The sequence below is a fragment of the Melopsittacus undulatus genome, chromosome 2 (assembly GCF_012275295.1).
Source record: "Melopsittacus undulatus isolate bMelUnd1 chromosome 2, bMelUnd1.mat.Z, whole genome shotgun sequence".
NCBI classification, from domain to species: Eukaryota; Metazoa; Chordata; class Aves; order Psittaciformes; family Psittaculidae; genus Melopsittacus; species Melopsittacus undulatus.
This window is the reverse complement of record NC_047528.1, coordinates 37,807,689-37,825,860: the sequence shown is the minus strand read 5'-3', so window position 1 is coordinate 37,825,860 and position 18,172 is coordinate 37,807,689. Positions and strand designations below refer to the sequence as shown.

Genomic DNA, 18,172 nt, shown 5'->3' with positions numbered 1-18,172 from the left:
ATTGTGGTAAAAAAATTAAGGCTAGGCAAATTCAGAAAAAGAACAATATGCTTTCCGTTTGTAAAGACAGACATGAGACTCAAGAAAGAAAGCTGTTTTTTCAAGTTGATGTTTCAATTACCTGTTTTATCACTATATAACACCTAGAGACAAGAATTCATTGATTGGGTTCTGTGCAGAGATAAAAAAGATGTGTCCTGCCTCCAACACTTATATATAACACAGAATTAAAATTTGTATAAAATCAAAGAGACAGCTGGAAATAGAAAAAAAAAAAAGAAAGAAAAAGAGGAGTTATTTCATAGAAAAGGACAATTACAAATGATTTTTTTTAAAAAAATGAATGGACTAGCTTTCTAAGTGGATAGCTAGGAGTCATTTCACAAGCCTGATACACATATAGAGAGGTATTTATTTGAAAGTGAATAGAAGACAAACTGGGCTCACGTTTGCATCAGAGACAGAGGTCAGACTCAGTATCGAAGAAAAAATTATATTAAGGAGGAAGGTCAGTTATAAAAGTTCTTGAACATTAAAAATAATAATTTCTATGACAAAGTGGATAACACAGATGAGACAATCTTTAAAATGAGCACAAAACAAGGAATATGATGAAAGCATCTGGCCAAATCAATTATCATTTGCATAAGTATTTTTTATGACTGCTAGGATGTCAAGATCATGGTTATTGAGGCAAGAGGGGGCTGTGAAGATGTGAGATGGGGAGAAGCTATATGATCGTTTTTTTTTTCTATGTGCTTTGAATGATATGTTGTACAGATGTTGGCCTGAAACTATCCTAATTCATGGAGATGCCTACATTAATAACTTAGAGGTCACTGATTCACTACTCAATGGACAGAGGGCACCTCTAAAGCATCACCAGGCAGGCAAAGTAAATGAGATGTTTCTCATTTTTCAGGGATTTGTGGTTGGGTTATTTCATTGTGATTTTTTTTTTTTTTCTATACAAAACAATTTAATGACTACCCCAGGTTATATACATCTTGTCATAGTATTACGCAGAATGAATCTTACCAATAGTTGGACAATAAATGTAGACTTTCACTGCAGTACTGCCAAAAGGCTTCATACTATGTTAAAATCTTGTTGTGCAGGTGCTGTAAAATAGAGCAGTTTGTACAAAGAGTCACGTATCTTTCTGTGCATGCATCATGCATCTTACTTGGAGACCTCTGAAGCACGACTCTTATGGACCAGAGACAGAAGCTTTATGAATTGAACCTCAAAGAGCTTTTGAAATGTTTTTAAGTTGGATGAATTCTGAGCAAAGATGTTTATGGGCCTTCCTTCTTCTCCATGTGATTATATAAATTTCAGGAACTGTTTTTTTTGTTTGGGAATGTAGAGAATGTGAAGTGCAGGAAAACAAATTGTGTTAAATATATTTGTATGCCATATCAGATGAAATACATAATTAAAATTATATAATTGTAGAACCATAGAATACTTAGGGTTGGAAAGTGCCATAAGATCACGTAGTTCCAACCCCCCTGCCATGGGCAGGGACACCTCACACTAAACCATGTCACCCAAGGCTCTGTCCAACCTGGCCTTGAACACTGCCAGGGATGGAGCATTCACAGCTTCCTTGTGCAACCAATTCCAGTGCCTCAGCACCCTCACAGTAAAGAACCTCCTTATATACAATCTAAACCTCCCCTGTTAAAGTTTCAACCCGTTACCCCTTGTCCTATCACTATGGTCCCTAATGAAGAATACCTCCCCAGCATCCTTATACTGGAAGGCTGCTACGAGGTCTCCACGCAGCCTTCGCTTCTCCAAGGCTGAACAGCCCCAGCTTTCTCAGCCTCTCTTTATATGGGGGGTGCTCCAGTCCCCTGATCATCCTCATGGCCCTCCTTGCACTTGTTCCAACAGTTCCATGTCCTTTTTATGTTGAGGACACCAGAATTGCACACAATACTCCAAGTGAGGTCTCACAAGAGCAGAGTAGAGGGTCAGGATCACCTCCTTGACCTGCTGGTCATGCTCCTTTTGATGCAGCCCAGAACATGGTTGGTTTTATGGGCTGTAAGCGCACACTGCTGGCTCATGTTCATTTTCTCATTGACCAACACCCCCCAGGTTCTTCTCCACATGGCTGCTCTGAATCTCTTCTCTGCCCAACCTGTAGCTGTGCCGGGGATTGCTCTGACCCAGGTGTAGGACCTTGCACTTGGCATGGTTAAACTTCATGAGGTTGGCATCAGCCCACCTCACAAGCGTGTCGAGGTCCCTCTGAATGGCATTCCTTCCCTCCAGTGTATCAAGAGAAGCACACAGCTTGGTGTCATCGACAAACTTGCTGAGGGATCACTCAATCCCTCTGCCCATGTCACTGACAATGATGTTGAGCAAGACCGGTCTCAACACCAATCCCCGAGGGACACCACTCATTACTGGTCTCCAGCAGGATATTGAGCCATTGACCACAACTCTTTGCGTGTGGCCATCCAGCCAGTTCTTTATCCACCTGGTGGTCCATCTATCAAATTGATGTCTCTCCAATTTAAAGACAAAATTACATATTTACATATTTACTATGAAAAAATAACAGTGAGAAAATTGTTTTAAAAACTAATTTAACTGATTTTTCTTTAATTTAATGGGTACTGCCAGTCTAGAGCTGGTGTATGCAGACTTAATATCTTAATTTGTCTTTTTTTTTTAATGTGTTCTATACATTTTTAGTGTCTATAAGTACTTGTAGCTAAATAAGTATTTAATACATGTGGAAAGAACATATTTCTAAGTATATAAAAAGGCAAACCCCTGTTTTTACACAAATTTTTAATTTTATTTTTTTCCTAACTGAACATAAAGTATTTGTTTGGGGGAATTAGAATTTTTATATTTAATAGTTTTGTTGTTTTTAAAATTAACCTCTGGACAAAGTAATTTCCTATGCAGCACTGAGCTTCTAAATTCACTTACTGCTGTGTAAGGAAGAAATTGTATCACCTAGATCTGTATCTCAAGAAAGGACTCTCCAGAGGCTGAGCTACTATGTGATAGTGAGGAATGGATGTACCATCTCAGTGACATCCGAAATGTGGTTAGAAGCTGTTGTTGCCCTATCACTGTACTATCTCATCATGACAGTTTGAATTTAGCTGTTCCTATCTGTTGTGAAATGGGAAGTTGTCTTTTCCTCTGAGCTACCAAGCCTTGTGGATTGTTTTGGCTAAAGTAGCACAAGAAATCTGTAGCTATAGTAGAAAATAAACACATGCTTCCTTAAGCCTATTAAGTTTCCTATCAAATCAGATCATTAAAAAAACCTAGTACATACACACACACACACACACATACACACACACACACTTTTTACTTGGTTTTCATTAAGAGAAGTGTCTCAGTGGTGTACATAGAAAAAAACATTGAACTCTGCTCAAGCTGGAGTTATAAGTCTCATAATTCCTAGAACATAGTAGTGGAGATACAATTTTATGAGACTGGTTAATTTAGGAGGAATGTTTCTACTTGGTGTAATAACTATGAAAAGGAAGCCTTTCCTAACTATTAAGTAACTGGAAAGAGGAGCAGAGAGCCTCCTGTACTTCTGGAAACCCTTACAGTTAATCTAAGAGGGAACAGATATACATCTTCATCTCTTTGTCATGGTTTGGATTTTTTTTTGTTTGTTTTTGGGGGATTTTTGGTTTTCTTTTTGTCATTTTGTTGGGTTTTTTGTTTGGTGTGGGTTTTTTGTTTTCTTTTTTGTTTGTTTTCTTTTGTTTGTTTTTTTTTCCTGTTTTTTGCCATTTAAAGTTTTCTTTACTTTCATCTGGTTTTCTATGGCAGTTTTAAAAACATGATTTCAGTTCCTGGTTGGCATCTCTGTTCTTAACAAAACTTCCCGCTCAACACATTACCATCTCAACATACTTTCTGCCTGGACACTCATTGCAAGGTCTTCTCCTCATGGGAGGATGCATTGCAAATGATCTGTTCCTTTAAGTATCCTTGTACAGTAGGGCTTTTTTTCCTACAAACACTTTTTGTTTTTTAAGCAAATTCTTGTTGGTGTGAAAAGGTTCTTCCTGTGTCGAGGTGGGAATGAGAATTAGATTTGACTCTGAGCATCCATCTGAAGTAGGCAATTTGGAGTTTTGCTTCTATTCGTCAGCTGTACTGGCCACCCACTAGTATTCAGGAAATATTTTGGACATTAACCTCTGTTGCTTTAGTTACATCTATACTAATGAAAATTCCTGTAAAAGTCACAGGAAAAACTATCACTGGTAAATTTGTGATAGGGGAACTTTCAATTCAGTGCTTCTAATAAATCCAATAATATAAGAAATTTAAAAAAAAAGTCTTTTCTTTGCAGATGCTGTATTGCAAATAGGATAGTTACAATGAGCTATTGCAGCCATTGTCAAAACCCCTTTAAAATAAGATTAGATCATTTCATTGTTGTACCATTTTCAGTTGGCAAATTACAACTTTGTTTTATGAGGCCTATTTAATATACAAATTTTACTGGAACTTGAAGGAGTGAAGTAATAGTTGTGATGATTTCATATTAGAAGTGTTTGGATAAACACAGATGGTAGTTGCAATAGATCTGAATTGTCACCTGAGATTGTATAACATGATTTATCATTTCACTAAAGATGTGCAGATAACAGTTTACAATATATTTCCATATGTAGTCTTGTCATTGTTTTCTTCAGTAAATTATGATCCCCTATATAACAGAAACAAGAGTTTCATTTTGTTCTAAGGACATATAGTATTTATGGAAAACAGTTATTTTCTAGGTAGAAGAACTGATATTATTTGCTCATTCACTTTGATACAGGGAGGTACAGTTATGATCTTCATGTACTTATTTATATTTAATGCATTTTGTTGCTTCTTCATGTTCTGGAATTGCCAGAGTAACTGCATTTGTGAAAACTTGCAGTAAATTTAATTTCCATTTGCAAAGTTAATAAAATCACTCTAAGAAAATTGCTCTCTGCCAACCTATTCTAACAATCATGGTGACTAGACAGGTCATGTCTCTTAGGTTCTGGAACCAGAGAGAGACAAGGATTCTGGTAGTATATTATAGTTTGTGCATAAGTGGTTTTGAATAAGTGGGTTTTTGCACAGATTTCTCAGCCAACTTTTCCAAACTTTATTATGAAAATTTAATGGCTTATTTAACAAGGATTTTCTGTTTCAGTGGTCGTGAGTCAGATAGCTATTTTCTGTGCTCAAAGCAGCAGTTTGTCTGACATTGGGGATCTTTTTTTTCCTGACTGCATGATCACAGAGAGTGTTGCAGACAAACGAACGCTCAGTCACTTTCCATCCTCCTGTACAGTGTGTAGAGCAGCACAAGGGCAAGGTTTCACCTTATTTTCCTCATTCACTCAGGCCTGTAGCCTTTTTGTCAAGGGCACTGAAGTACGTCCAATTTTTATTTTCTGATGCAGTTTCCTGCTGACTGAGATCTAGGTCAAAACCTCATGACCTTACTCCACGTGCAGCCTTTCTGCTTCTCAGCAGCAGTGCTGTTTGATGATTGCACCAAGAGCTCATAGATCAGCAACTGAGAGGCTCGTGGCACCAAATGGTTTTGGCTGCACCTGCAACCATTGCTATAAGCCTTTCTTATGTGAGAGCTCATGAGTTAATTTGCTGTCTATTTAAGCACATCATATTCCTCCATGAGTACTGAGGTATTTCAGCAGTGATCCAGCATTATCTCCTAGAAGAGGAAAATATCTTTCTGGGGTCACAGCAAAGGTCTTGCTTCTGGCAGTGGATGGCAGCAAGTGTCAAAGGAATGGTGTGACAGCGGGCAGATCACAGAGGTGACCTGAGGTAGGCGGTTATTTATTTCTTGCTGCTCCATTCACAGCAGTTAGCATTTAGTACAGGTAGGAATCAGACCTCCTTCATTAGTTCTGAGGGAAAGAGGGAGTTAATGCAAAGTAATGGGAAGTAGAACATGAATCAAGCAGGAGAAATATAGCTTGAGTATCAGAGAAACTACTTAGTGGTAAGCTGTATTACAGAATCAGGCAGCTTCCCAAGGAGAGATGACAGATTTGTATTGCTTGTGGCATTTAAAAGTGAGCTGCACACAGCACATGAAATGCGTTAAGAGGGATCTCACCATCTCTACCAGAATGACAGATTAGATGAACATCTCTAGATACAAATGTGTTGCTACTCAGAAGAAGATTTAAATAATTTCCACAATAACTTAAATAAACACAACAGAAATAAAATGCATTAACTTTTCTTTGAGATTGTAAAAAGTTTTGATTTTTTTCCTGTTCTTCTTGAAGAAACTGCCTTCCTTCTCTGAACTATAGTTTTGCATATATAGCATTTGCATGCATATAATAACATTTGTTCACTGTTATAAAGGTCATACAATAATCTGCATTGAATTACATACTGCAAGATGTACTTAAAATGCATATGCTTTTTTTATAGCACTGGGTGACTGAAAATATCTTGAATCCATTTTTTTTTAACAAAACTAAATTAGTATGTACTGAATTCTAGCTAATGCAAACAGGATCTTATACCGACCTTAGCTCCATGGAGCTAGCTTACTGTTCGTTCAGTCTAAATAACTATATCATAACCTGGGCTTCATTTTAACCAGCTGAATGCATCTGCCTTGTGTCTTTTAATGAATACTTTGTCCAGAATGTCATGCACCCTCTTGTGAATTCAATTCTCCATAGTCTGAAACATTTACTTTTAAAAATATTTAATATGCAGCTCCCAGCTAACATACATAGTGAATCTCCATGTGAACATATCAAGTGGAAATAAGGCACATAAAAACTTTTGAGAGATAACTGAATTTTGCCACTGAAGGCAGTGCAAAGCTCTAGGCACTTAGGTAACTAAATTTTTATATGAGGGAAGAAACAGACTTAGGCATTCAGAAGATGAAGTCAGAGTGCTGTGCCAGGTGTTTCAGCTGTAGGAAAGCTTAAAGCATGGAAGGAGCAATGTAGCAGCAAAGCAGACCTGCTGAATAATTCATCACTGTCTTACACACTTCTCCTGCTGTACCATTATTTAGGAAAGAATATTATATTGTTATTGATTATAGCACTTGCTGACACGTTTCATTTGCTGGGAGGTGTGGGTGCATGTTTTGTATTTCCGACACTTTCACCACCACCAGAGAAACTTATGTATGAGCTTGATTAAAATTTAAGGGGCTGGATGTTATACGCACACATGCATGCACACACATACTCAGCATTTATCCCTAAGACTCCTAGTTTGGTGAGGGAAAGCTTTTTTCATGTGTCAGAGGAACATCTTCCCACAAATAGTGTTTTCGAAGTGATGAAAAACGTTTCTTAAGGGTGTACAAGCAGCTTTGCCTTTTTACCGTAACACCGCTGGGAAAACATTTCCTTCATTATACCAACCTGCCACCCTGCAGCGGCACAGGAGCATGTGGAAAAGGACCCAGAAGCATCCTTTGCTGCAAGAACTGGCCCTGCTGTGCCGTGATCATGAGCAGCCCCACTTACACAAGCCAAACCCCAAGGGTGCCCTTTACTTAGGCTGCTGCAGTTGCTGATACAAATAAACTTTTGCCTGTAGTTGGCTAAAGGCCAGAGAAATTTGATGTCTGCTGCAGCTAGTACATGTTATTTGAACAATGAAATGAAATCCTGTTCCTCTCATGCTTGAAAACAAATATAGAGAGATGTATATGCATGCATGTCTATATATATAGAGAATTGAATAGGTACATAAAATATGGATAGAAGCATATACAAATTTATATATATATATACATATATATATATATATATACAACCCTGGAAGTGCTCAAGGGCAGGATGAATGGGGCTTTAAGCAACCTGGTCTAGTGGAAGGTATTTCTGCCATGTAGGGGGGATTGGAACTAGACGATCTTTAAGGTCTTTTCCAATCTAAACCGTTCTATGATTCCATAATAGATATAGAACACTATTTATGCATTCAGATTTATACTGGAGGGCTGAGAGAGTGAAGAATATTTTCCTCAGTTGAAGAAAGGGGAAGGGAAGAAACAAACAAAAATTGTTTTTCTAATTTTTTTGTTTGTTTAAGGAAAATCTGGTCTAGATGAAAAAGGTATAGTGACAAAACCTAGATTTTCTATTAACAGCACTGAGAAGATCTCAAGTGGCTGTGGTGAGCTTTCCCTCAAATGTTGAGTTTGTAGAGGATCCCATCCCAAATTCTGAGCAGCACTGAAGGCAGACAGAGAATAAATTGCTTGTGTACTAGAGAAAACCCTTTCCTTAACTCTTTTTGCATGTCCAAATCCATAAATAGCAAACCAAAAACCCCAAAAAAGCAAAACCACAAAAAAAACCCCAACTTAAAATCAACAGAAAACCACAAAACCCAACAAAACCCACCAACACCAACAACAAAAAAATCCCCAAAGTCCCACAACAGCAACAAAAAACCACAAAAAACCCAAAACCAAATAACCAGCAAAAAAACCATCCAAAACTATAAGCAGAAGACAAGGGACCCTGAATGCTTTACTAAAGGAATAATAAGGTTCTTTTCCCATTTTGAAAACTAACTTGGTGGAAATGAAATTCATTTTATACCAAAGTATGATACTGACCTGTTAAAGCAAATGGCTGCCCTCTCAGCAATTTTGAGAGTCAGGGCTATTTCCTAATGACCAGTTTTCTCAGGTAACACTGATTAGATTTCTAAGTATTTGTTCAATAAATATTTGCATCTGCTGAGATTTTGGAAGAGGCAGTTCATATTTAGCAGGTCCAGAAGCTTGGCAGATTACATGATCCCCCAACACATCAGTTATATATGCACAGCATATACCTGTTTGATGTATACAAACTAATTTTGCAGATTTTGGATATTTTTAGTTCTCTAAACACTAAATGAGGACTGCTCACTAAAATATTCAGTAATATGACTAGCAAGTATTACTTTAAGGCTTGTTTGGTTGTTTTAATCCCCTTCTCTCTCTCTCTTTCCTTCTTTGCCAAGAGGAGAATTAGACGGACAGGTAATATTTGGTTTTGTAGTTGTGTTATTTTACTCCTTAAAATGCAAGACTGAAGGAAAGCAGTGTGCTTCGAAGGGAAGATTTTAAATACATTTCTTGTGGTTTGTGTTTGTAGGTGACTTTGTATGGATATTGGATCAATAGCTGAATAGAAATTTGTGAATATAATTTTACAAAACCATTCTTCAAAATGCTTTGCCTTTGCTATGGCAAGAATGGATGAATGCTGCAGATTTAGAAAGAGGTGCTTTAAGGCTTTGATGCTTTTTCATTGAAGACATCTCTTACTTCCACTATTCAGTTACTGTGCTTTACCTAGAAGAAATCCATACATAGATTTGGTGTTTTGACTCTTGGCAGATTTAGTCAGTGTTTTGATTCTTAATAGCTAGTTAAAATAAAAAGCAATAAATCTCTGAAACATAATAAGAATGTTAAAAGGTACAACTTAGTAGTTATTTATTGTCTAGAGCTTTTGGTATGTCTGATTAATTTTCCTAGTAAGTGCCAAAAAATAGGAATGCAATGTATCTTTTACAAAATGTTCAGCAAAACTCACAATAATATGGTAGTGATTAGTGCAGAGCAATGCTTACAGCAGTTGTATAGTGCCAGTGATTATACTTCAGATCCCCTATGAAAACAAGCTGTTCCTGATGTGCTCCTCTAAAGCAGGACAAAATGTTCTCCATTAGTCTGTTGCTACTTATCATCTTTCTCTACGTCATGTCTTAATTTTGCTCTCATGCCATCTGCAGAAAAACATGTCTCTCAACCTTCTAGTTCCTGAGATGGCAATATTCAGAGCTGTAACAGGAATAAGGCCATGTGAAAAGAAAATCTTGTCATAGTGGTGTTGTAGAGGCTTTTTAAAATATACAGATAAAAACCAAAGTTGCAAGCACCGATTTCTTTTCTTCAATAAAAGCAATTGTACTATTATTCAAATATAAAGTGAAATATAAATTCACATATAAAATTAAAATATAAATCATATCCTGTGATTTCAATCTATTTTTGCTGCCAAACTATACAAGTGTTTACATCTTCAATCTTGGCCTTGGTCATTACATTTTAGAGCAATGTGAGAACAGAATACATTTTTGGGCCAGCTGAATGTGTCTTTTACTTCTCTAGAAATGAAAATATAACATAAAGAATTATATATAAAAATGTACTAATTGTGAAAGGCGTTTTGTGTGTGTATATGCTTTTTATATTTCACAAAGAGGACTACTAGTAGGTAGGGAGCATTGTGGACCAATCTGACAATCTGCTTGTGCTGCCTTGCCAGCACATCCTCTGCAGAAGAATGCTGATGAAATAAGCCTGGATCTAGGTGTTCTGCTGGACTGACACCACAGTGCTGAGCATCCCACCATCCCTGGCTGTCCTAGGGGCTGCCTTGCACATTTTCATCTGCTTTTATAGCAGGTGAAGAAAGGAGTGTGTTTCTGCAGTATGGCAGTGCTGGGACCTCTCAGGAGTGGTTGGTGATGAATGGGGAGTGGGAGCAGTGCAGGAAGGACTTGAGTACTACACCTAAATTTTCAGAAAGAGAAGCACTTCCGACCTAGTGACACAGTGAATGGTAGTAGTTTTCTGTAGCATACGTTGCTTCCTGACATGATAATGCCATCTGTGCCCCAAAAACTAATACTGCTCAGTTACACTGAACATCTTGGCTTAAGAAGCTCAAGGTATTATTCCACCTATGAGAAACAGGGCTTGTTTGAAAAAGATAAGAGGCCTTAGTGGAGCTCAAAACTGTGCTCTGTAATACACTGACAAAGTTGAAGCTTCTCAGCGAGTTATAACTGTCATGACTGTAAGGAAGCACCTATGGACAGAGTCAAGGCAGATTGAAAACTTTGAATGTCTTTGCTGAGTTGAGAGAGGGCAAAAAATAATGGGAGATGCAACTAAGGATCTTATGACAGGCTCAGACATGGTATGATGTGAACTTTTGTTGAAGTCAGTGACAATTGGAGCTGAGTATCTTGCTCACCATGCATCCATGTGGCAAATCCCTGAGACTTTTAATATGTATAGTGTTCTTCTTTGGCTCTTTTTCCTGTTTCAGATATGGTATCTTTCTCTTTCCTGTGCACCTTTAGTTTTCTTTTTACAGTGAGCTTTTTCTTTTGCTTAACAGTGAATATTTGATTAGCAGCTACTCAAGCACTATCCAACTTCCACTCCAGGTAGAACAGTCTTTTTTTCTTTTTTTTTTTTTTTTTTTTTTTTTTGGTGTGTCTTTTACACTGGCTTTTTATCCTGGGTGTTTTTTATCAATGCTTCATTTTTGCAACTCTCACTGGCATCACCATTTTTTTTTCCTATTCCAGTTTACTTTCTATTCTATATTTCATTCAGTACTGAGAAGGGAGATTGGCAGGTAATTTATGCCAAAAATTTAAGGGTTGGAAACAAAGGGTTTTACAGAAGCGGATAGAATTTTTCATTGCTGAAAAAAAAATCCCAGAGATCTTTTAAAATTAATTGAAATACCTGCAGTACTGCAGTACCTGCAGAAACCCAGATATCACAGGGTTGTGAAAGAGCTTATCCTAAAGCAGAATGATGCCAATACAAAGATCACAAGTGACTTATAGCCAATTGGTATTACAGCTGATTGGAATCTGTGACACTTCTGTGAAAAAGATGTCCCTCTCTCTGGGATTAATTAGTCTTAAATTATATTTACAGTGTGAATATAGCCGCTGTTGCTATATGATATGATTGCCTTTCATATTCTGCAATGTACTATGTCATGTCCTATATTATATTATATAGCTTGGGTTTAAAGATTTTTCTGTTTTCCATTTTACAGTTAAGAACTGAGGCACACACTGCTTCCATGGCTTGCTCTGGGTAACACATGGAAGTCTGTTTCAGAGCAAGGACTTGAATTTCAATCTTGTGAGTCAGTGCTTTAGCACTCAAACAGTTGCTACTCTGACACCTCTCTAGTAATCAAAGACCAAAAAGTGAAGAAGGGTAAAACACGCGTGGTATATCAGTCTTTATGTTGAACAAGAAACTGAGAAAAAGAATTAAACTAAAAAAAAAGCCCCCTTCTTAAATGTTCTTATTCTATTGAAACTGGGGCACTTGTGCACCGAGGGATTCAAGATTCATGGATTTAGGACAGCAAACACGGAAGGTGCTTGGTTGTACATCGTAGTGGCAGAACAACTCCCTAAGGATAATGGAGTCTTAGAGATTTGCTCATTGCACTGTTCAGACATTTTACATTAGAAAGTTATTAAGTAAAGAAAAGAAAAGCAGAATAATGCAAATGAATTCCCCCTCCTCCCCCTGAAATATGCTTAAGTTAAATTTTAGGGATAAATATAAGATTTATTCTGCATTATTGTTGTGGAAACAAGATCCCTAAGACTGCTTAAATGAGAGGTTGCAGGAAGGCTCAGAACAAATACCTAGAACTTGTTGTGGTATACATTCGCAATACACATGAGACTGATCAATTTAGACATCTTTCATTATTTATGCAAATATTTTATTCTACATTTGTTTTAAAGAATATTATTTGTGTTTGCTGTACATAAACCAGGTACAGTTGTGTATCTGAATAACAGCTCTCTGTAGTTTACCATGTAACTGTGCCTCTGAACATGATGGATAATGAATGCATCGGAGAAAATATGGTTAGCAATAATACTGTCTGTTTAATTAATTTCACGTCAGTACAAGTATACATGGACATGTTTCTTTATGGATACGATTCCCACACAAGAACTGTAGAATTACATAGGAAAAATGTTACAGCTTTAAATTCCACTCTCTTATAATAAAACAGACATGGCTAGACCCCTGGGATTAATCATGGATATCCAGAACGCGAAGTCTGTGGATGCTAACTCAAATGCAGATCACACCCAAAAAGGACACTTGGTTAAGCGGTAAAATAAGCATTACTGACCCTAGGATACCATGTGTGTTTGAAAAGTTTTGAGAAAAAGTGGCCATACCTGAAGAGTTAAAGTTAACATGCTTAATATTCACTGTCTGGTAATTCTGCATGTATTGACAGGTCTAATTACAATAGTCACTGTTAAAAAACAGAGCTTTTTATTCTGTAACCATGTATATACATGCAGCCGGTGTGCATTAGCTTGGTAGGAGTCTTCAGTGAGTGAAAAATAGTGAATAGCATATACCTGTATATACTCTTGTATATATGTGTTTAGTTTTGAAAGGGGAAAGTATTAGTCAATTTCAGACATTGAGATGTTTCCTGTAATCTAATTGTATTCTTTTGCGTAGTGGTATTTCTTTTTCAGAGGTATCCCCTATTTCTCTGTTTTCCTATCTATCTCATGTTACAAAAGGCAACAGTATTAGCAACATATATTGCTGGGTATTTTCTATGTACTTATGGATACTTGCAAATATTAATATCCATTAAAATCCTTATTAAAAACTTATTCTTTGTGCATAAATGCACATGCATGTTCATATAGAAACACACTATATATCATCCTCCTTCCTCTCTTTCTTTCTTCCTGCTTGCCTTTCTTCCTTTCTTTAGACATAACTGTCTTCAGATTGCTCTCCAGTCTTGCTGTTCAGCAGGGACATCAATCATTTTGAAGCTGAAGAGATTTTCAAGAAAATGCTTGGGTCTTTTCATATTGAAAAAAGCTTGATTTAATCAGAGATTTGAAAACTTCTTTTACCTGTCCATGGAATCTATGAATTTGACTGCCCTTATGTTGTTACTGTAAAATAAAAGCAGAAAAAGGTCTGTGACAAAGACATTCCTTCAGTTTTGCTTTTTATTGATAAAGCAGCTTGAATGGCACAGCATGGCTTCAGATACTAAGGGTACATAGCTCTAAGAAGTATATTGTTAATTTTATCATCTCAGACAGAGCCGGGCCTGGAATTCATTATGCCGTTTTGGCAGTGGAGCAGAGAATTAGGCTGCGGCTGGCCTCTGCATCTGCATGGAGCCCCCTGAAAACACTCAGGGCTTCATGTCCAATGTTAGCTGAAGGATGATACTCTCAGCCTAAAGGAAGCAGAGTGTGTTTTTTACTTTTGTGTATTTGTTTTGCTCACTTTTCTTCTGAATGTGATAGAGTCAAATAAGGCAGGCTCAGGAGCTCTCTAAATTCTGTAACACAGTGTGACTCTAAAGATTACCTAAGAACATACTTAGGTAAACATGTTTGGTTTTATCCAGCAAACATTAAATTCATATCCTGTTTGAAAAGACAGAGGTTCTAACTAATTCTGTAGAGGTGACATGATATGACATCTGGCTGTACTGTTAAGTCACCTTACTCAATGCTAATGTGTAGTTTCTAGAAATACCTCCACTATTGATTTCTACATGCCTTTCTTCTTTTCTGACTGAACTCTTCCTGAAGTGAGATATTTTTTGAAATTAGCATAAAGACCCTCAGAAAAATAGTTATGGAACCTTTAAAATTAAGTCAAAACAGGATCCTGTCCAGCTAAGTAGTGTTTTTCCCCCAGTTATTGTACATTATTGCATTCCTGTTCTGTTTCTGTTGTGTTTTCCAGACTCGAAACTCCTGGGGTGAAAAAGCTTGTTTTGCTATTACTGTCTCTTAAAAATAAAAAGAGAGAGAAGAGGAAAAAAAAAAATGTAGCTTACAGTGAGCAATGATGAATCATAATATTCACTGGTCTATTAAAAAAACCCATCCCTCTGTGATTCCAGATTTGGACAGACTGGTGTTACTAGATTGAAATCTTACAGTCATTTAATTTGTGGGGTAACACAACATTTAATAGAAGTCTTATCCTTGTTGCATTGAAGCCAATTCACACTCTCAGTGACTGCTGCGTGAACAGGATCAGCTTTTATGCATGCAACAATCTACAACTCCTGCAGTGCCTTTAAAAAAAAATGTTTACCTCTCTGATAAAACCAAAATTGAATTAATTCTCCTGCTTCTTTTCTGAGACAGTAGTGGTGATAAGTCATGACTGTTACTGAAAGTCTAATTAAAAGTCAGTGACTACCAGAACTTTAATATCTCAGCTATCACAGGATTTCTGGGCTCATAAAGAAGCAAGTATACATGCTGTGCTCCTTGAGTCAATGAGAACTTTGCATTGATTTTGAGGGAAGCAAGATGTAGGCCCAAGCGAGATAGCTTGGGCTGTACATTCTAGTTATCAATGATAAATATTGACTTCTTTCATGGCAGGTACTAAAGATTATTTTCCTCATTTTACAAGTGACAAAAATCAAAGCTGAGAGGTTAAATGCCTTGTGTTCAGCCACAGGTGAAGAACATGGAAGAACCCAGAGGGTCAGGGAGCTCTTGACAGTCAACTCTGAACTAAATCTTCCAGAAATTTGGCAGATACAACAAGGCAGCAGATGAGAAAGGAGGCATATACTGACTGAAGGTACAGCGAAGTGCATGGTGGAGATTCTTAGTGTACCAAGTTAAGCATGGACTAAAAAAAAAGCCAAGAAACATTTCCATGTATGCAAACCGCAAAATATGCTGTACCTACTGAAGGTATGGAAGAGCCCCTTCAAAGTCAGGACTTTAAGGGTGTGGGACCCCTGGCTGGGGATCCCGATCTTCACGTTCACTACATGATGAGGTTTGACAAGGTCATGCTTTCTTGACTGGCACAGTGGGAAGTAAAATTGCAATGTGTATATGCAGAAGCACCGAGTGAGCCTGCCTGTCTGGTATACTGTGTTCAGGGAGGCTAAGACTGATTTAGCCAGGTTTCTTTAGATGAGAAAGAGCTGAATGAGCAGGTTAGTGGCCCTTTTAACCTTAGAACATAAAACCTTTTGTAGTGATCAACTTTTCCAGAAGGCCCCCCAATGAAAAGGAATATTTCTTTAGTATTAACTGATATAACTAGTAGGATGCACAGCCCAAAGGAGAGGACTTTGTTAGCCTGTTGCCTAGAACGTTTTTTCTGTCTCGAGTTTCTACAGAAGGGAAAATAGGAAAGAAATAGTGGCTATAGGAGCTACAAGTTGTACAAGCTAAATTGATACTTTTCAGATTTCTGTTTTTCTTTCATGAAGGTTCTAGCTTACAGTAAAAATTATCAGGTTAAAATGGATGATGAAAGATTATTTACACAGAGGTAGAAAGAACATAGTGTGTTTACCTTGTATTCCTCATGACACATGTATCATCCTGCTACCTAGGAGAGGAAAGCATGTATGTTAAGTATAGAAATTAGAAGGAGATGGGAAATGTCTATAACTGTTCCCTAACTGTCTGTGAAAAGAGGTGTTTCAAACAAGTAAAACGATCTTGTTAGGCAGTGGTTTTGCCTCTTCATTGATAAAGGAGAAAAAAACCCAACAGAAATTAACATTCTTTTGCAAAAAAAAAAAAGTCTGAATGTACAGGCATACAGCCATAAAGGAGTGTGATAACGCATTTCATATATATATGCATCCATGCATAACTACTTATAAATTCTCAGTATCACTAAGCTACTGGGCTGCTGGGGAGTTATGTTAAAAAGATAGACTTGCATTTAAATGCTGATCTCAACTTTCCACTAGGGACCACTAAAAAGTCTTTCAGTAGAAAAGGCTGGGATCAGCAAAACATGAAATCATTATAACTGCAGACTTTCTAGACTTGCTTTGTATTAAGCTTTTGAAAGGGACATTTGTTTAAGGATAAGATAGTTTTATTTTGCCTCAATGCTTAATCTTCTTCTATGGCAGAATCCCCATGTTTTCACAGCAAGGTCACTGAACAAAGGACTGGGGCACTTACCTGTCCACACCCTCCAAACTGAGAACTAACACCTTCTACTGCAGTCTGACTCTTAAAAGATGCCTACACTAGGAAACCTGGAAGTCTTTGTCTTGATTCTATTGTTGCGTACACCATCATTTATCAAAAAGGCCTGTTTTAAGATGTAACACAGATTTAACACAGGTGAGGGGAAGACAGGTGAGAACTTATGGGGCTAAGTGGCTAAGGGTATATGCCAGCTTTTTCCTTCTTCATTTTCTTTACTGCAGATAAAGTCAAGGTAATATGTCCACTGTTGTAGAGTTAGTATGACTTTTTTGTCTTGTTAGGGTCTTTTTGAATTCCATTATAAATTGGGTCATACAATCATAGAATCATAAAACAGCTAGGGTTGGAAAGGACCTTAAGATCATCTAGTTCCAACACCCATGCCATGGGCAGGGACACCTCACACTAAACCATATCACCCAAGGCTTCGTCCAACCTGGCCTCGAACACTGCCAGGGATGGAGCATTCACAACCTCCCTGGGCAACCCATTCCAGTACCAAAGTCTGCTCTCTTGAAGGCCAGGGCAGTGAGCTTTGCTGCATGCTCTTCTCACTGTCCTGAGGACCTCGAATTCGACCATCTCGTGATCGCTGCATCCAAGACTCTCCTGAAGCATCCCATTTCCAATGAGCCCTTCCCTGTTGGTGAGCATGAGGTCAAGCACGGCACCTCTCCTCGTTGGCTCCTCTATTGCTTGCAGAAGGAAGTTGTCTTCCACACAATCGAGAAACCTCCTGGATCGCTCCAGCAGATGTCAGGGTGGTTGAAGACCCCCATGAAAACAAGGGCCTGCAAGCGTGAGGCTTTTCCTATTTGTCTGTAGAGCACTTCATCCACAGGTTCCTCTTGATCTGGCGGTCTGTAATAGATTCCCACAGTAATGTCTCCCATCACTGATTTCCCCTTAACCCTGACCCACAAACTTTCTGTTAACTGATCAGCTGTCCCCAGACAGAGTTCCAGAATCTCCAGCCTATCCCTAACATAAAGGGCAACACCCCCTCCCCTCCTACTGTGCCTGTCTTTTCTAAAGAGCCTATGATAACAATGATGTTATCATTTCCTTGTGGCAGCTGAATAAGGTGCTAACATGAAATGACCTGCAGCACCAGGGTGATCTGCTATGAAATACATGAATACATAGTTCCAGAGAGGAAGAAATGTCTGCCCACCCTTAATTCAGTTACAGGAAAAATAAGGTACCCACGTTTGGGGTAGATAGCTTTTTTGTTTGTACAATATGAAGTGTCATTGAAGAATTACACGGGAGCACAAAAGGGATACCATACAAAGTAATCCTATGGAAATCTGGATAATGAATTGTA

General features: G+C 37.8%; 1 protein-coding gene across 5 annotated transcripts in view; it reads left to right on the top strand.

The window, feature by feature from the left end:
- The window catches only part of PCDH9 (protocadherin 9), a 699,618-nt gene that overhangs the window by 51,459 nt on the left and 629,987 nt on the right, over positions 1-18,172 (top strand). Inside the window, exon 2 of one of the 5 annotated variants that reach the window (XM_031048079.2) lies at positions 15,326-15,331. The exons of the other annotated variants lie outside the window; for them this stretch is intronic. Coding sequence (XP_030903939.2) covers positions 15,326-15,331 — 6 coding nt within the window. The remainder of the gene's footprint in view (positions 1-15,325; positions 15,332-18,172) is intronic. 5 annotated transcript variants of the gene reach the window in all.